General features: G+C 36.4%; 1 protein-coding gene across 2 annotated transcripts in view; it reads left to right on the top strand.

The window, feature by feature from the left end:
* Window positions 1-19,166, top strand: part of LOC132913888 (uncharacterized) — a 40,229-nt gene extending 21,063 nt beyond the window's left edge. For both annotated transcript variants that reach the window (XM_060972530.1, XM_060972531.1), the window contains 6 exons: window positions 847-1,031; window positions 3,668-3,906; window positions 4,363-4,641; window positions 12,686-13,028; window positions 15,790-16,078; window positions 17,860-19,166. In XM_060972530.1, the coding sequence (XP_060828513.1) occupies window positions 847-1,031; window positions 3,668-3,906; window positions 4,363-4,641; window positions 12,686-13,028; window positions 15,790-16,078; window positions 17,860-18,078 (1,554 nt within the window). In that variant the 3' untranslated portion in view covers window positions 18,079-19,166. The remainder of the gene's footprint in view (window positions 1-846; window positions 1,032-3,667; window positions 3,907-4,362; window positions 4,642-12,685; window positions 13,029-15,789; window positions 16,079-17,859) is intronic.
* Window positions 19,167-20,723: the final 1,557 nt, after the last annotated feature.

Genomic DNA, 20,723 nt, shown 5'->3' with positions numbered 1-20,723 from the left:
AATAACTATATTAGACTACAGCAATAGGAAAAGGAGACACTCACCTCATTGAGCTTCTTCCTCGCACATGTCGATACTGTATATATTCGAACTGCCGATAGATTCCACAGAGAGACTGTTATAATTACATTGTGATAATAAAAAAAAGAAAATGAATTATTCGACGTAATTTACCAAATTTTAGTGGTAACTATTATATGTAAACGAACAACGTATAGATATAAGCATAAGTACAAACACGTGTGAAATTATTCTTTGTGAAACGTAGGATTAAAACAGCTCGCAAACCAGAATAATTTAAAGACTTAAAAATAGGATAAAAATCGCAAGAAGTAGAGGAAAATCTCGCAGCTCGCGAAAGATTTAAAGTACAATTGCATTTTTCAACACGAATTCAGGTTGATTGAAACTGTAAATATAAAAGTGTCTTTAAAGCTTCGTTGAAAGACGAAGAATCGAAAGAACGTGAGTTTATCGAGTCAAATAAAAATGGAAATAAAAAATAAATAAAAAATCTCCAAGATCATAACTCTAGAACGAAAAAATGCAAAAATGGTTGCAACGTTCTCTCGGCATTCCGTTTCCTTTTAAGGCAGAAAATCGAGGCGACGTTAACGTTCATTAAAGCTCGGTCCGCCGATGCGTTACAGCCATCAAAGTAGCACGATCCTCGCTAGTATAATGTATCCATCGGTCGATTTGCATTTTAGTACGCAACAATGGCGCGTTTCCGTGGCCGCGTAACTCATCGTCGAGGCTACGTCGAGTGCGCGTTAAACCACCGTTAAACGTGTACCTGCTATTAAAGCGGCGACCAGCTGATCGTCCACGTTTTACGATTGTCAGGTGAGCAACAAAGGCCTGAAGATTATACAGACGGTCCATCCGGGCGGTTCGACGAGGTCGGCCGTGAAGCATTTAGTGCCAGGACACGCTGTACTCGCTGCGGTACAACGAGAGGACGTCGTCGCCGCCACTCTTCTGCTTCCAAATCCGGCCACCAATAATCCTGTCCACGTGCACGCCTACAGGTTACTATATACACGCTTTTAAGAATCATATTTTCAACCAACATGCATAATTAACCCTACTGCGATCCTCAAATTTTTATATTTCATTGTTGCTCGTTTTAGCAATTCAGGTGTTGCTCTATTCGTCAAGTATTCTTTATGAAACGAAGAACCAAAACGACCCATGAAACAGAAGTAAAGATGAAGTAAGAGAACTGTAGAAAAATTGTGCAGCTCGCGAAATATTCAGGATGCAATTCGCTCTGGTTTAATTAATATTTTAGAAGAACGTTTAGTACAAAATTGAAACGAGAAATCATACAGTAAAATTTTTTATCAATGCTGACATACTTTTTAGTATTAACAAAATGTAATTGGGTTGAGGATGACTGAAAGGACGCAGCAGGGTTAAAATAATACTACAATGGAACTTCGTTTATTTGAACTTATTGAAGGATAAGTAGTCTGTACGATGGAAGTTCAATGATTGAAATAATTTTAGTATAATATTCACTGTCTTAAACAGTCCGAGTTCACTGGAGGATCAGTAGTTCATACAATAGAAGTTCAGATAGTTATTGTAGATTCAATTATCAGAAATTTAAATTGGACATTAAGCAAAAGATTAAGTCAGGCGCCTTTTGAAATCGCTTACGTGTAATCCAATGAAAGCATTCGCAATAGGCCGTTTGGTCAAGTCAAACGAAGATCTGATCGTACCGTGACCGCCAGTCTGAATCAAGTTTGAATTTTCGTCCTAACGTACAGTTAATAACGGAATGAAACGATGAACCAGGGCGGCCCTGAGGCAGTAAAACAGTATTTTTCGACGCTCTCTTTTTCCCTCGTAGAGATCTTTGATATTTATTATCATAACTTACCACGAATCTCTAATTAAATAGAACCGCGAGAAACGACCAGTTCGCACAATTTGATCGCATTAGTACCAATTAACAGATAATTATCCGGCAAACGACCGCGTTACCGATTCCGTGAGATCGTTCGAAATGCGTTAATTTCCGGCCACAACCTCGTTAACTCGGCTAACCTAACGCCAGTAAGTACGGTGAACGTAAAATGCCAACTTTTTGGAAAATGAAATAGATACTGATCGCGTACTCGTAATTAAATTGAGAAATTTATAAAATGTGGAATTAAATCGATTTGACTCGCGAGAGTCTTAGAAAAAAAACACTCCGATAAAAAAAACTTCTGGCAGCCACTGTGACCATTTTGTTAGCTCAAGGCGTTCGCTAATTAACGATCTGCGCGATTGTAACGGGTTACTAATAACACTCAGAAGCCAATGTTCGCACATGCTAATCCCATTGGCGCTATAGAGGAACAGCCTTGCCATTGAAAACAAGATTACCGTATTTTTATCCCGTGAGAAGAGCGCCTTTCTTTTTTCTTTTCTTCTCTTCCATATGGTACAATGATTTCCTGATACGTAATGGAACCGCGGATTATACAACATCGCCATTGAATTCATGAATCGACTGTTTCGATCGAAACCAGGTAAATGGTTCATTCGGGAACGCGGCTCTTTTCGAGGCATGCGATCGTTCGTTGGCCGCGATTTCTTGCCGAGTTCATGGAAAATAATAAAAGGTCATCGATCGCGGAGACTATGGTTTCAATGGCGGTTGCTTAGAAATTAAAAGGCGACCTCTGCTCTGGTGTGAGAAATAGGAAAATAAGTCGATATTTGTCTTGATCACGAGGTTGAGCCTTCTAGTACTTTGGTTCTCGAACTTGTAGAATTGTAACGAAATTGTGCAATTTATAAAATCTTTCTTTGAATTCTAACAAAATTACCAAGTTACTTTCTCTAGTACTTTGGTCTTTGAACTTGTAAAGTTTGAAAAAAGGTCATAAATTCTCTTTATCCTCCTTATCGATGTCTACTTGAAATAAATGAAAAATTCTGTTACTAGAAAGTTAATGAAATCGTAAGTTAAAATAATTAGGTCTACGCATGTATATTTAATAATAATCAGGTTATCCGAGTACCCACATAGGAGGTAAATATTAGATTCCTGCCAGAGTTTACCTACAAATTCTATTTACAACATTCATCTATCTAGATATTACATTAGGCTTTTCTAAAAACCTGTAAATTTATCGTTAAAAAGTAACTTTACATTTTTGTAGAAAATTATTTAATACTTTTGGTCCGCATATATTAAGATTTATATTATGTTTACATATTTATCATAAGCTTACATAGCTTACTCATATGAACGAGGAGGTGAATAAAATTTACACGACAATTTGATATGATGATTACATAAAACATTCAATTTACATAAAACACGCAATCAATGAAAATAACATCTCAGCGTGGCAAATACATAAAAAGGAATATTTACGACAATAACCAGATTCTCTGCAAAACATCAATCTGCCTATCTATTAGGTCATAACTAGTCGTTAAGTATAAACAGACAGAGAAGAATGTTAATTTATAAATTAATGGTTATGGAATGACATTGAAAGCTTTTAGACACTGACATAAGTGTTGACAAATTTTGAAAAATTGAATTTAATTAAAAATTTGATTCTAATCTTAGTTAAATTAATAAGTTTTAAATTAATAAAAGAACTTTCCTAACATACGTTGTTCTTACTCGTGGATTTGATTCTTGTAACTTTAGATGCGACTCGGTTGAGACAGCGGAATTATTGGGTGGCCAGTTGAAAGCATTGGCATCACACACCGACAATTTGGCAAGGGTGAACTCGCTGGAAGGCAGAGCTCGTAGCAATTTAGGTAGCGACGGTAGGAGCACCAGAGAATCAGAGTCATCGGAGGGTAGTGGCGAACTTAGACACGATACCGTGCAGACTACCACGATATACGAGTCTTTGGCTGCGGAATTGCGTGCCAAGCTGGGTAAATATTTCTTCAAAAGTAATTTCTACCATTAAATTATTTAAATTACAAAAATCTCTATTCGAAAGACGATAGTGAATACATTTCTAATTTAGAACTTCATTTTATTAGACAAAAATACAATTATATTTGAGTTGTGAAATTTAACACTAGAACTAGCAGAATGGTCAAAATGACCAATTCGTTATTTTTCATAGAAATTTTATAAATCTACGCTACATTTCTAAAGATTCGTATGGTATCTTGTAAAATATATGAATAAAACATTATATTCTATAATACACATAATATGCCTATAAATACAAATTTTCTGTGCCGAGTGTTGAAATACCTTGAGGCACTACAGATATAAGAAAAGATACAAACATGGGTACAAGTAGGAATATCGATGACAACTTGGTTGAAGCTGCTTGGTACGAGGGAGATGAGCGCGAGACACGGCTTATTCCTTTTCAGGCAGAGGCAACTCAGGGGACAATGACGTGGGTCCGATTTTGCTGCCTCCGCGGGATTACGATACGGTGCACCGACACCGGGGCAATCTGGCTGGAATAGAATTCAGGCGTTGTCTGAATCAAACGATCGTAGGCGGTAGTACTACGGTTGACAGAGGTGGCACGAGGAGTGCGGCGAGCAGTGGAATAGGCTCGGACAGCGCTGCTACACCTCCACCTTATCAGAGTCATCATCCTTTGGGCCCCAGACCCTCCAGACCTTCTAGAGATTCTTCCTCCGGTAAGTCAATCATGCCAGCTTCCATTCTTTTCTTTTTGTCCTTCTGAAATTCCTATTTTTATATGTCGACTGCTGTCAATACAAATTTTTATTCTCCTTGTTCCCTTCGAACTTTTATTCTCATTCTTTGACGTCCTAATACGAGCTTCCATTCTTATCGAATTTCGTCCCACGAAAAGTATTCGGGATTTTCCTCCGGTAAGAAGATTACACCGTTCTTCTCGTTTTCTCTAACGGGAATTTCTATTTTTATATTTCGACTGCCAATAGAAGCTCCCACTCTTTTCGTTCCTGTCGAACTTTTATTTTTATTCTTCGACGTGCCAACACGAACTTTCATTCGTATCGTCCTCTTCTTTCCGGATTTCATTCCACGAAATGCACTCGGACTTACGGTGGATTTATCGTGGTGAATTTCCCTCCGAGATTTTCCTCGGTTTCTCCTTCTCGGGTTTCTATTTTTTTATTTCGTTTCCCAATAGAAGCTTCTATGCGATTTGTGTGCTCTGAATTTTTACTTTCATATTTTGACATCCTTTCCGAATTTCATTCCACGGAACTCATTCGAATTTCATTCCACGAAACTCATTCGAGTTTATCGTCGTGGATTTATCGCGGGACTCACGAGAATGATGTCACGCGAAACATCGAAACGGATTCCGTAACGAAACGCCAAGCTAAATAGCGCGAAAGAGGGGAAATTACGACAGCACGGAGGCGTTACGTTCTCGCGGCGATTCGATAGTCATGCTGAGCAAGTGTGAAATTTATTGTGAATGAAAAGCGCGAGTAAACTCGTTGTTCACCGTGACTTCACGGTGTCAGCGACACGTAGCCATTCAAACGAGTCTAGTTTACATTGGTAAAACCTATCAAAGCAATTGCAGTGTATTTTTGTAAATATTTGTATCGTTTTAATAAAAAGATCAACCCACACCGTGAGAATTGTTCTCCTTGAATTTTGGCCAATTTTTTCATTCGAGAAACCTGAAATTCCAATATTTTTTTATAATATTCACCGAGAAGAAGCTTTCACAGCCGTACACAATACCATCGTTCATTCCCTTGAATGAAAAGATTCAATAGCATCGTAAAGAAACAAGAATGCAAGAGCAATTACACACGATTGTCGTTTAACTGCCAAGTGGAAAGCGGTTGAAGTGTTTTCCTGGGAAATTAGGCGATCTTGCTGAACGCGCCATTACGCCCGCTAAACGATCGCGCGTACTGTTGGTTGATGCTGCACGAAAGTGAAAGTCTCCGCTTCTTGTTTTCCTGGTCCCGCTCGGGAAACGATCCCGTGATCCTTCTCCTTCACGAAAACTGATGAACCACGACGCAGTTGCTCTTCCGCGATATTAAATCCTGGAAGAAGTTTGTCATGCTTTTTGCTAACTTTAATTACATATAAAGATTACAGGAAAAGGCATGATAAATGTATTTCTGTTATCGTTTTTCCTCTTAGTATCACATTACTATTAGAAAGGAACATTTTTACACTCGATAGATAAAAATAAAACGAACCTGTTATACGAAGATATGGTTCATGTAGAAGCAAAGACTGTAACTGTCGAAATAAACAATATTATATAATATTTTTTAAGTTAAGATTCAGATGAAAGAAATACGTTTTAGCCTCAGGACCAAATAATTTATCAAATAAAATGACGGAAATTATATTTTTGTACAGAAATGTTATTTCATAATACTAGGAGAGTAAACAATTTAAAAGAAAAATATTTGTATTTTCGATAAAAAATTTTGGCTATTTACTGTTCTCTTTCTCATAACAATATCATGAATGTTCAATTCGATAGATTATAGCAAATCACAGACAAATGTGATATAATCGGATAATTCAGAGTAAATATAATCATCGTTTATTTCATATTCACCGTGTTAGGAGTTTATTCCAGCCTTTTTTGTTGCTTCCCGAAGAAAAAGAGACGTCGGTAAACTTCAAAGCTAAAAACCGAAGCTATAAAATTCTAAAAAAAACTTTCGTAAAACGTGGATGATGCACGTAAAAAGTGAACTTTCTCTGAAATTTCGAGCGCAATGAAAGAAACGTGGTCGAACTTGAAATACGAAAAAAGAAAAAAAAAAGAGAAGCAACATTGCGTTGGAGATTCGTGACGATGACAAAAATTTGGACGCTTTCTACCGGGTTGAACAGGTGGCCGCGCGTGTATGTTCCGCCTCGAATCTTATCGGCGCTCGTAGAAAACCGGGCGGAAGGCGACCTGGTAACCCAGTTTCTCGTCGAGCTACGAAAAATCGTTTCTTCGTACGTTCCTCGTCGTCGTCGTCGTCGTCGTCATCCCTCCTCGATTTTTCTCTCTTCGCGTCATTGCTCCTCGAGCTGAATGCAAACGCGCCTCTAATATCGCCAATCCTCTCGTCTGCTTTCACTTCGATCGCTCGACGACGTCTCTCTTTTGGAATTTTATCCCGACGAATCGCTAAACGAATACGCCTTCGTCGAAGAAAGTTTCGATTTTCGAAACGTTTCTCGGAATTTTGCATTATCCCGTCCATCTCGATTTATTAACGCTTCCTACACTCCTTGAATTTTTGTATTTCAATATTGCACTCACTTTGGCAAATAAAAAGAGTTCGTAATATTTCAAGACGTTTAACGTAGAATTGAAACAAGAAATCATAGTAAATCATAGTAAATTATGTAGTACCAATGAGATTTATATTTCGTCCAAACCGACAATACTTGTTATTAATATTTTTATTTGTTAAAAAATATAATTACAAAAATACAATATAATATAATATAATAAAAAATATAAATATAAAAATATAATGACCGAAGAAACGTAGCAGGATTAGGTTTGGAATGCAGTAGCGAGATAGTACATTTCTCATTCATTTTTGTTGTAGTTTTTTAAGAGATGATTGTTTGTTATTTATGTCATTTGACGATATTTTGATAATAAAGGAGAGGGACTATTTAATAGCAGATTTGTACTTGTTTGAAATACCTGTCAGTAGAGTTTCAAAAATGTCGAAAAATCTGCCTATGTAATCTACTTATACACCTACTTATGCAGGAGTGGTTGGAAGAAGAATAACTGAAAATTGACAAAAAGCAAATTAACCCATCCGATTCTTGGACATCTTACATAAAACGAAAACGAGGTAAAAAGATTGGGATAATCAAAAACAAATGAAAGGTAATAAAGAGGAATGGCTGAAACTTGTCTGACCACATAGCGGCGCAAGCTACTTAAACCTGCTATTACCTGACGGAACACTACCTATATTCAAAAGCGTGATTCCTAAGAAAAAAGAACGTCGCGTTGGTCGAAACGTGGCAAGTTCCCGCAGGTTGCCTTTAATCGGCGATAAAACAGGATTAAAGAGGGCCTCTCCACTCGCTCAGGGATTGAAACTTCAAAGTCAGTCGGCGGTCGTTGTTAAGGCGTGCCGCGTTCCCCATCTCACCGTGAAACACGTTTTTAACGGACGACTGACCTATATAACGAATAAACGAATAAATTTCGCGAACGAAGGAAGCCAATGAAAGAGAGAAGAAAAAAAACACGAGAGAAAAAAAAGAAAACAAGAAGAAGAAGAAGAAGACAGAGGAACCAGGTTGTTTTTGTGGTCGTGTGTCGGTGCTGACCGAGCTCCGTGTTTTAACTACGTGTACGAAGAGGACGTTGGTATTGGGCACCTGTTACAGTCGAAGGAATACCGTTAGGACGTCGTGTCAGCGGCAGGTACCAGCCTACGGGTACACGCATACATCTTCCCCGAGCTCCGCAGGCAGCCGCAACCGGGCAAAAATCGAGCTGCTTCGACACCAGGCCCTGATGTCCAGACGCCGCTACCGGAATCGCTACACGCGTTCCAACCGGAGAGTATCTGTTCCGCTAATTCGACGTCTGTCGTCCGACTAGGGTTATCTCCTGAGCACCTGCACTGTTGAGACAGTCGATGTGTTGTAAATTATGTTTGAGTCGGAGAGGACTTAGAAGAATGTTTGATCGATGACAGGCAGGATTGGAATCATGAGTGTTAACTGGCAGATGGCTTTTTTTTAGTTTGTTGCGTTAGATTGTTTTGATGGGCATTTGAAAATGGAGAGTGTCGAGGTTGGGGAGATTGGCATTTGAAATTTACGAAAAAAGTTACGAAATTAATTTAGGCGGTTTGTAAGTGGATTTTCGATTATGTTACATTAGGAGGTTTTTAAATTGGATTTTGAATTAAGTTTTTTAGGAAGTTCCTGACTGATGTTTCAATCAGATCTCTTCGGCAGATTTCTAAATAGCGTTTCTTCGATCACTGCCATTTGTCAATCCTATCTATAGTATGTTAATGAAGCGTGTTTTATAATTTAAATTAAATGAATTCATTAAACGAAGTGTTTTAAATAGATTAGTTATATAGTTCGTCGAATTGAATTGCTTCGATTAGAAATTAGAATGTGCAGAATGGTCTCTCTGACTTCAATTAATTAGAAAGGTTTTTTAATTGGTATTTCTGCGAGTCTACGAAACTAAATACTATCAAAGTGTGATTTTTAATTTGAATTAATTCAGCCAATTTGTATTAACGAGCGTGGTATCAACGAATACCCATAAATCCCAATTAGAAATTTTAATTCCGAGATACGACACAGTCGTTCGTTATTCCTGTGCAATTTGCATTCTGCGGAGCTCGAATGACTAGAAAGAAATAAATTTCGAATATTATGGCTTGAAATCTGTCCAGGTGCTGTGCAGTTGTTTTTTGGTCCCATGCAATTAAATTGTGAATGGATCGGAAGTCATTTGGCAGATTTACGACTTTAAAGCGAGCATACATCAGCTGCTTAGATAATTATGCGATTTTTCATTGAGCACCGATGTTTTCTAGCCGAACGTGCCACTGACCGACTAAAGCCGCTTTTCACCAACGTCAGTTTTTATGGACACTCGCTATTAATCTTTCCTGGATTTTCGGCTCCATTTAATCTTTTTACGACGACCTTAATACACACAGCCTTTTAATACTTTCTCTATGAGCTCGAAATCTTTACAAATCGTACTCAAAAAGTACACTTCGTGCTCCAGGGAATTGTCCCTAAAGCGTCTTTAGATTGTTAAACGCGGAAGTTTACTTTAAAACAAAATAGATTTGCGCCAGTAGTAGAAATGAAGATAACTTTATTAAGAACTGTGTCATTATCTACACATCACTATCTACGCTGTCGATCAAGAAATTAATTTACATACATATACCGAGTCTTCTATTAATTTAAAATAATGTTTATACTTTCCCTCGTTATTATATATAGTGGCGAATAAAAGGATATTTGAAATTGCTACACTATGAGCTCTAGTATCTTCTATGCTAAAAATGTATTACCATGTTGATAACAGTCATCTGCGTATTATATTCGTTCACTGCTCCTATTAAATGTAAATCCATTTCCTAAATTTTTCTTTATCCGTCACGGTGGATGCTTGATGAAATAATTTCTTAAGACAACAGAATTCTCAATTCACTTCCTTAAAACCTTTAAATCTTTCACTTCTACGGGGCACACGGTGATCCCAAACGTTTATCGCGAATGTGTTAAAATCAAAAGACGACAAAGAAGGAAACGTGAAGCCTGTCTAGGAAAATAGTTCGGCTCGTTATATCATTGGTGTTTTACGCCGCATGAAGGAACCCGTTTCGCAACAGGTGTCTCGGGGACACGGCTCGATCACGATTTCCACGTTCGTATCTCCATATAAGCGGCGCTTCTCGCTTGTTCGCGATCTGGCACACTTTGCTCACGATCCGCGGTCCCTGTATCGCTGTTTCTCGCGCGTTGATGCATCGCGCGAAACTATCTTGTGCTTGCCAGATTCCGACCGTCGATTAGGACGATTAATTTATCGCCACGTTCGGTAGCTACTTTATGCTCAAAGTGTTACTTCGTCGCGTGTACTTTTGATATAGACTTTAATGGATGATTGGTAGATCGCAGATTTTTATGCATTTGTGGCAGACTGAAAGGCGCAACATTGCAGAAAATATAAAATATCTACTTAAATTCTTAATTTAAGACTGCCTGTAAAGTAGTAGACATAAAAATACACGGTCTAGCGATTGGTCTAATGAAAAATGGACTTTTCGTTTAAGTAATCATCGTTTGGGGTTTCTGATTGATTAATTATATTTTTTGTGCAGGAAGTTAAGTAGAACATTTTTCCAAAGGGGTTTGTAGTTAAATAAGCGTTCTTTATATAGGACATTTTGTCTAAAGAAACTTCTAATTATACAGTTAATTATATGTTAGAGTTATAAATTAGATTGCTGTAGAAATTTCAAGCATTAAAGAATAAGTAATTAACTTTTATTTCATTTTATAAATCGACCACCTTGCTTTCAGCGTTTAATTCATTTTATAAATTAATCATTTTACTCTTTCTTTTTAATCAATCTCACCATTAGTGCTTAGTATGCTTTACAAATCGACAACATTTCCTATCCACTCAATTTCAATATAAAATCTAATCCCTTTTTTCTCTAAAGACAATCCACTTTCTCATTCAATTACTCATGAACACCAGAACGACCGAGAAAAAGCAATCAAGCCTATAGAACGGGTAGAACTATAGTTGAAACCTCTTCTCAGGATCCCAAGGATCGTCGATGATATTCAGAAGAATCTCAGGCTCTTTGCCTTTTAACTTTTACCTGGTGCGGCATTCGCGTCTGCACGGTGTATTGCGCAAAACGTTAGCTCTCGAAAGGCTGATTTCCATGAACGTTCGCCTTCTCGCGTCCTTTCTTATTTAACCTGTGTTCTGTTATGCCCTTTGATCATTTTCGACCGAATCGTACTTCTGTATCGTTAGACAGTTTCTTAAATTTAAGAAAACTACAAGAGAATTGTTATCGACACGCGTCAAATTTTTTCATTTAAATTTTACACTAAAGATGTTTTTTTTTAATATTAACCCTGCTACGATCCTCGAATTTTTACTTATATATTTCAATCCTGCTTTCGTTTTAGCAAACGAAAAGAATTTGAAATGTCCTAAGAAGGTGTATGACATGAAATTGAAACAGGGAATCATTTTAATCATGCATATCCATAAGACTTTTGTTATATGATGAAGATATTTTTTAACGTTAGAAAAATATAAGATTGAGTTGGATTGAGTTTTTTTTGGTGAAAGTAAAGCGAGACAAAGATATAAAAAAAAAAGGTTAATAAACGTCATCGTGTATCGAAAGATAATGACGAGGATCGATATGAACGTGTACCAATCCACCGACTGTTGATGAATTCGCGTGCAAATCGACCTCGTGGGAGGTCACACACAACAGCGGAATAAAGTTCCGCATTCTCGGCCCACAGCCTGAGGCAGCTGTTAGCCTGCCTCCTCTTTCGGCCTCGTCTCGACGTCACACGTTGCCTTCGTGTCTTTTCCAGCTTCTTTTCAAACCTTCCTGACCTCTTCGAACAGATCTGAGAAAGAGACACACGTTGATCTTTTTCTTCTGTTTCTTCTCCCTTTTCTTGGCCAAGCGACAGGTTGCTTGATAAAAGAGAAATTGAGACTCTTACCGAGGACTCTCTCGATTCTTCTTCTTCTTTTATCCTCGTGTTTTTAGCTGATCCATTGTTCAATCGTAGCTTTCTACTTTGTAGAACGAAGGATTCATGGCGCAGTGATTAATCCTCGAAATGATGTCAATCATTTCCTGTAGCGATAGACTCATTTGAAACGCACCTGTACGATATAAGGGATGTGTGCGTATAAGATACATCAAAAGGAGAAAAGCTTGTTCAATCACTATTATTATCCTTAGCTGTAATCATCATAATCCAGTAGCGTGTACAGTATAATGTTGGTGAAATTTCAAAATGTTTGGTATAACGTATAATTCATTCATAAAAATGTAATCTGTATAAAAACTGTACAAGAATATAGTCTCTTTAATTTATTTACAAAGTTATTATGTTTTGCGTATAGAAGATTGATTGTAAATAAGCTTGCTATATAAGAAAAAGGGAATGTTAATCATTTGTGATTTATTTCAGACGACGACTGGGGAGTGCCAGCAGAAGAGAATGATTATTTGCCAGAGACGGAAACGACTGGGACGAGTCTAACGCTGCCAAGATTACCGAGAAGTCCTGAAAGATTGCCCAGTCAAGTGAACAGAGGTGTTTCACCAAGTTGTAATAGAAGTCGTAGAGCACCAGAGTTTAGGCAACGATCGCCTAGCCCTCAGTATCAACCGAGGATGAATCCTGGTGAAGTGACGAGCCCTAGAGAAAGATTCCAGGATGCTAAGGAGATGTTTCGAGCTATGGAGAGAGAGGCTATCTCTAGACCTGTCCTTTCAAGGCAGAGAGATGTTGACAGCCATCCTGCTCATAGGTATGGCTCTATTTTCGTGATCTTTCTTCTCTTCGCCACTTTCCTACTCTTTATCTTCATTTTTTTATCTGCAGTCAAACCTTTGATCTTTACCTTTAATTAAATTTCCTTAGTTAAATAGAGGAAATATGTAATGGAGCGTTAAAAAGTACAGATATTCTTCTTAATTAATATTATCAGTTAAAACTATTTCGTTTTATGTATGAGTCGCTTAGAAGTCAACCGAATCAATTCTGTCTTTTACACATTTCTTCGTTTGTGTACACAGTACATGTATTATTGGTGCTTGACCTTTGAAAAATAAGATCAATACATCTTCTCGATAAAGTTACTAAAATTAGTTTCTGCGTGGTTGACGTGCAAATCAGGAAGATTTACATTGGTTTGACAAGCGCTAAAGCTATCCATAACTAAAAAGAAAAGATGAAGAAAAAGACAGTGAAAAGACAGTTCTACTCCTTGTTATGAAATACAGATGACATAACCCAGATACCATCACTGAAATACCTGTAATATCTTTATGTCTCTAAAACATCTTAAAATCATAAATACTTCTTTTTCTTAAAGATACTATTGACAGAGAGCTTGGAAATTGAGAAAGACACGATGTACCACTAATAAAAAGTAAAAAGTCAAGGTACACACATATATATAGCGATCAGAATCAATTGGAAACAGCTTTCAGTACCACAAATGCCATTATGGCAAACGTGGATCTTAACGAGTTCGACGTATTCGTTTTCTAATCTAAAGAATCTGCACCGATTCCATTGTGAGGAACCGATTCGACCGGCCTCTTCTCATTTTCTCCCGTGCCCAGACCAGAAAGACTAGTTTTAAAAGGCCACGCGGTTGTCTTTGCTTTTCCTCCGGTGGCATTCGTTTTGGGCCAGCAATCACCGGTGTCAATCTCAAGTAAAAGCTGCCCGACCAGCTGGATAGCGATTCCAGAGCAAATAGCAGCTGAAAAGTCGACGATTGTCTCATAGATAACATACATCTATATGCGAGCTCGGTCCATTGATGCCAGCCAACGAACTTCTCATTCAGAGCACGAAGAATATATTTCAATGGTGTTGCTCGACTTCCTACTAACTTTATTTCTATGAAAATTATCGTTTCACTCGACGGCTATTCGAGTTAAATAGAAATAAAACAATTCAATTCTATCGAGGTTAAAGCATTAGCTTTCGAAAGGTTTGACATTAATCACTAGACTGCGGACTTTTTTTTGAAAATTTATGAGAGGTTTGTAAGTATGAAAATTGAACGGAATGCAAATAACATATAAAATGTTTAATGTGGAGTATTTATCGTAATATTTTATAGGCGAAAGAAATATCTGCTTAGGTTTTATTTCTTTCATTGAAGCTATAAAATTTAGATAAATACTCGCAGTTTATTAAACGGCTAGACTACGGATGTTTGCTCATCTATGGAAAATTCATTACCTTGCAAACATTTGCAGTGCACAGGTTGCTTTAAAGAACATGATATTTTCTATAAGTATATATTATACTATTTACTGGATGAAACAAATCACTGTTTATATTTCATAAAAATATGAATTTCAATAAATATCTGCAGTCTATTAATCATACAAACACACACACACACATATATATATTCTGTATTGAGAAATTGTTGAAAATTGGATGTATTGGATAGTATGTCAATTTGATTCCTAAGTGACTCATCTAGGATTCTATTTATTAGTTTGTAGTTTAAGTTCGTTGTAGGATGTTCAGGGAAATTGATGAACGTCCCTATCGATTTATTTTACAAGTGACTGCCAGAAGTAGCACATGGCAAGTGGAACAAATTCGGAAGTGGCACATAGTGATATAACTCTGTGAGCTCTCCCAAACGTGTCTAGAAAATTCCAGATACCTTGTCCATTTGATTTAAATAGATTCGATGATTTAGCCTCTGAATTAATAGAATAGGCTAAAAATTTCCATCAATGTGGAAATATTAAAACTTGCGAATGATCCTGATAAGCTCCACTTTCTATTAATTTGTTCATTTCATTACATAAATGTACAATTAATATTCAAGAAACAAATGTTTTATTCCCATAAGATCATTAGTCGCCACAAGAATAGCGAAAAATTCTAAAATAAATTTAGAAAATTCTCACTTCTCTGTACTTTTTAATTTATGGAGATGATCAGCATCATGACTTTGATTACGGATCAACAGATCCGTAGTGTCACGTGAAAATTTCCCTGCACGTTTGCTGCCTGTTTATGACACTATGAGTGTGTTGCGTGTCTGACTATGCGATCTGCATCTCTTTAGAATACCGAGTGCGACCTGTTGCACGAATTCTACTTCCGATTCAATGAAGATAAGTTCTGATTGCAATAAAATTTGCTTTGAAGTCGGAGCTCCTGTATATTTCTTATTATTCATATGGAAAGCAAATAAGTAAGTTGCTAAGTCATGTTGTTAGAAAAATACTAACAGGTTAAAAGTGCAGTATTATTAAGAATGTTAAATTCCAACATCTATTATCTTGAAAATAAGAAAAATTAAATTTTCCTTGGAATTATTTACGATCACAATATCTTTTGCAATCATGTTTAAATTAAACGTTTACGTACGTATAAACATATATCGGTTTCCTTCAAGGAATTAAAAAAACAAAGAGTTTAAAAGATCTGTTATCGAAGAAAATAAAAGTAAACTTGGTAAGATCTACTTATGTTAATCATCATCTAATGTTTTCTGATATGTGACGAATTTTTATATGTAATAGGGTCGAGTCAGCGAGGCAGAGCCACGAGGACCAATCTACTCGTCAGCATTCGGCAAGCAACAGTTCAACGACTGGCCACGAACACCTGATCAGACGGAATCATTCGGAGGTATCGGAACGAGAGAACGATATTTCTTACAGGGCCCGACCACGGCCGCGAACCCATCATTACGCGATGGAACGCCCACCGGAGCAAGAGGTCTCGAGGCCTCGGCCGAGAAGCTTCTACGAAAACCCAACCGTTGGAAGAGACTTCCGAGATCAAAGGAACGTCGCTGATCCGAGAGAAGTAAGGGTCATTGATTCCACGCCCTCCTCTTCGACCGTTCCTCGAGTTTCCTGCCACGAAAAATTCCTGAAACTCGTTATTGTCATCTCATCGTCAGAGATCATCTGGAATTATTTCCATAATATGTTTTGTTTATAATATATGAAGATCATAGGGGATTGACATAATATGCAACATTTTTCGTTTCACATACGAAGATTACAGGAGAAGAACACGATAAGTTACATTCTTCTTTCTAAGATAAAAGAAGATTTTTAAATTCAATATGTTATCGTGTATGTTACCAAAATTATCTTTTTCTTTGATTAGGTGCTGTAGGTACACATATCCCCTTCGTAATTTAAAAAATACTGCTTACTTTTAGTATTTTTATATTGGATCTAAGGGGTGGTATTCATTTTCAACTATGTCATACTATTCTTTGATCACAAAATGACATTAAAATTAGAAAATCAACAAAATTATGTTTGTCATATTTTTCTCCTGCAATCTTCATATTCATATTTTCTAGATTCGATTTACAAATGTATTTCAAGATTCTCGATTTTACGACTGCATGATTCCAAGTGTCGTCTGAAACTTTCTTATTTGGGTTTGCACTTTCTATGACCACTATTGGTGATCTTGCATGGAAATGCTAATTGCTTGTCCTGTGGATAAGGAGTTGCGTGATTTCTTGCTTCTTCTACTATGTCGTTTGCTTGTGAATTTTACTGCAAATAATGCTGCTCTCTAGTACAAGCCTATCTCGTAGCACTGTTTGTGCTTGTAGGGTGAAAAGAAAAACGTGAACTTCCATAGCGAAGAATGTCATTGCCAGTCACTCATTGACAAGTTGATGTCTTTTTTAAGAAACGTGTAGTATTATACTCCGTTAATCACTTTCAATTCTATATGTATTACTACAGCTACAAGTTTCTACTTTATACCGACATTGAAGTATTCAGTGCTTTGTTTTATTAAATTCCAACATCTTATATTATATATTGTAGTAATCGTTACATTATTAACATACAATTCTTCACAATCTGAGCTGTCAAGGTTCTCATTTTGCATTGAATTAAACCATTAACTTCTTCTATTTACCAATTATTTTTATTATTGGAAAAGATCGAATTATGTTTTGCATTTCTACACAATGTGACATTATGTCGTCAACCTGTTACTATTTGAACAATATTTTATCATCGATAAACGCATCACCTACCAATTACATCTGTTACATTTATGTATTCTGTGCATGCCTTATTACGTTGCACATTTTCATACCACTGAGTTTCACTACCACTTCTACAACATTTTCACTAGACTATAGTCGTATGTGTCTTCTATCAATTACGTCTGTTATATGTAGGTATGTTATGCACGTCTATGATTATATTATACATTTCTACGTAACTGCACTTCACTACTACTTCTACAATATCTTCATTAAATTGTAGATGTACTCGTGCACCTTCTACCAATTACATCTTTTACATTTATGCATGTCTGCTATTATACATTTTTACATAATTTACCCTTACGTCATCGATGCTTAAACCTTTATTATCGCTTCTACAATAGGCATGTTCATTAAATCATCAACTTGTTTAACTTTTACCAATTGTTTCTGTTACATTTACATATGCCTACTATTACTTTATATATTTCTATACAATTTAGCATTACATCGTCAATGTTTATACCTTTATCACATCTATAATAGGTATGTTCATTAAATCATCTCGTCTTGTTTCATTTTCGCCAATTATTTCTATTTCATAAAATTTTGTCGACAGGCTCGAGATTTCCGTGACCGTGCACACGTGCGAGAGATACGCGAGAAAGTGCGTGCCAGGGCAACCACGTACCAGGAACTCTCCGAACACGAGAGATACCCAGGTCTGGATCGCGACAGCGCCAGGCCACCCTTGGAAATTGTGCCCACACCGGGTCGATATCGACACAGCTACGCAGAGCCACCTAGACTCGGTCTAGCAGCCCTTCATCCGTACTGAGTCGATTTGCTCGTTGTTAACTAATAAATTATTTAATTAATCGACCGTATCGTTATCGTACCATTCGCGGCTGTCCAGCGTCCTCGACGATTCTTCGTGAAGACGTTAAATGTAGTAATTACGGGGAGCAAATATAAACCTCATGACGATCATTTCATATTAGGATATTTTGTTGAGAATTTCTTTAGAAAACGTGATTCGTTATAGAAAGATCTAGGTGTATTTTCCAAGCTTCTGTTCTTAAATAGCAACATTTTTTAGATTCCTCTGTTTAATTAATCCTTTCAGGAACAATTTTGTCCACCCTATGGTATAGAAAAATTGTTAAAAATAATCATAGATAGTAATTTAGATAGATATTTATCTCTGGAAATTTCATTTCATTAAATTGTGTTGATGAATAGTAATAATAATTTTATTCCAATAGAAACATATCTTTTGGAATGATTTTTTAAACAATGTACATCGCACCAAAATTTCAGATTAATTTTACAAACAAGTGCGTTTATCGTTTGTATTAATTAATAAGTCTCTAAAGTACGATGTTGCACGACATTTTTTGTTGGCATTGCATAGCGTGAAAGGGTTAATTGAAATCTGATAAATCTTCTCATAAATCTTATAAACCTTCCTAAATTTACAATTATTGTTGTTATAATGTTCACTGCCATATTGTATCTCTCTCAATTAACATCAGAATCGAAAGAGGAAAAGGAATAAAATTTATTCTTCTGAAATTATATTATAATGGCGAAGCTACACCTCTTGTGTGCTTTTCATTTCGATGGTTTCGTTTGCCTCACTTTTATACGATAGATTCAAGGAGGTCGTGGATTTTTCTATGGAAAAACATCGATGGCCCTGAGCGATCAGGACGAATGGTGATCGAGCATTTATTATTCTCTCTTGAGCTCGTGCCGTTCGTCGCGACATGATCCTCGAAGTCGTGGGTCGTCTGTTGACCTTTGACTTCCGTGCACTATATTGTTATTCGCGCCGGATGCCAGACTAACGATAATGATAGGAACAAGTAACAAGCAGTAATATTGACAGTAACAATAACAATAATAACGGTTAATAACAAATAAGGATTGTCGTTCTTTTCCTTCATCTCCTTCGTGCATCCTTCAGATCAAATCGTGGCTATCATTTTGGAAAAATTTATTACGAAAAATACTTATTTTATTTGTTACAATAGCAGTGCTTCAAAGGTAGTTTAGTGGCGATTTCTTCTATGTTATCTCCTTCTGCAATAATTTTATTAAAAATAATTTCGCTTAAGATTAAATTCTAAATTAGATTTTTAAATTAAGAAACAATATTTTCTTCTTTGATTTTTTGGCTGTTTTAGTTTAAAGATAAAAATAGGTATTCGAATGTATTATAATTTATAAGAACGTGCATCGTCTAGACATAGTTTAAATCTTGGAAAATGTATTATGTTAACGACGTTTTGAGTTTAATGCTAGTTTCAAAAATGGAAAAAGCAATTTTGAGAATAATTTAATGGTAATTTCAGAATTAAAAAAACTGTTTTGCTTTGAAAATAGAAAGGCGTGTTTGAATGTAATTTTTTCGAATGTGCAGTCTGTAAACCGATTTATGCCTTCGACTTTGAAAGTAGCTGATATGATAATCGCAACTAAATATTTATTAAATTAGCGATGTTTTGAAGATAGTTTAATAGGAGTTTTCGTGGTATTACTTTGGTTTAATAGTAAAAGTGAGTATTTATTTATAATTTATAAGAATGGTAAAGGGGCAGTTTGTTTAATAATTCATGAGTCGACGCACTCAAGAGAAAAGTTTCCAAATATATATGGCAAGTAAATCTCAGAAGACCGTGAAATAAATGTTTCATGGAGATAGATTCGTCTTTGAGCAGCATAATGCGAACTGCAGTTGGATTTTTGTTTCCGTTTATCTTTTTATTGCCTTTATTACATTCTTTTTAGTATTATCTCTGAATAAATGCGTAATTACAACGATTATCTTAATGTAATATTTTTAGACACGATACACTGTTGAAATCTCCTCCTTTTATCTCTCAATTTACAACTTTTTATTCATAGCTTGGATGATAATTAATTAGAAAGTATTTCCCGGTACCTATTTCAATTTTGTAATAATTAATTCGTGCACGAAATACTTCACGACACAGCGAATTATGGAAAGCAGATTGGCTTGAGAAAATGTGCGCGCAATTATCTCCTTTGACGCCTCTGTTATTGCATTCTTTCACCGCAATTTATACTCTTTTCGTCTTAATATCTGCTCCGAAACAACCTGCATACCACGCGTTCCCCGAAATTCCTCGAAAGCGCAAATTTTACGTAAACGCACGTAATCTTTGCTAAATTTAGAAATTTCACAAATTCCTCTTCCTCCGAGATATGCATTATAAAACGTCAAAAATAATCAAAATTTCCCGTCTTCGCAAATTCTAAATTCCAAAAATAACCATAATGAGTCCTTGGCTTGTTCAATTTTCGATATTGGATACTATATACCAAAAATCATCGTCACTTTTCTTCTCTCCAATTATTCTAGGAATAATCGTGATAAAATATCCGCTGCAAGGTGCGCCGAGATTCGCGTGTAATGATATGCGGCCATTAACTTACTCGCGTATACATTTTCTCTCT

Source organism: Bombus pascuorum, chromosome 14 (assembly GCF_905332965.1).
Source record: "Bombus pascuorum chromosome 14, iyBomPasc1.1, whole genome shotgun sequence".
Lineage (NCBI taxonomy): Eukaryota > Metazoa > Arthropoda > Insecta > Hymenoptera > Apidae > Bombus > Bombus pascuorum.
Note: the sequence above shows the minus strand (reverse complement) of the source record. Positions and strands in the feature narration are given on the sequence as shown.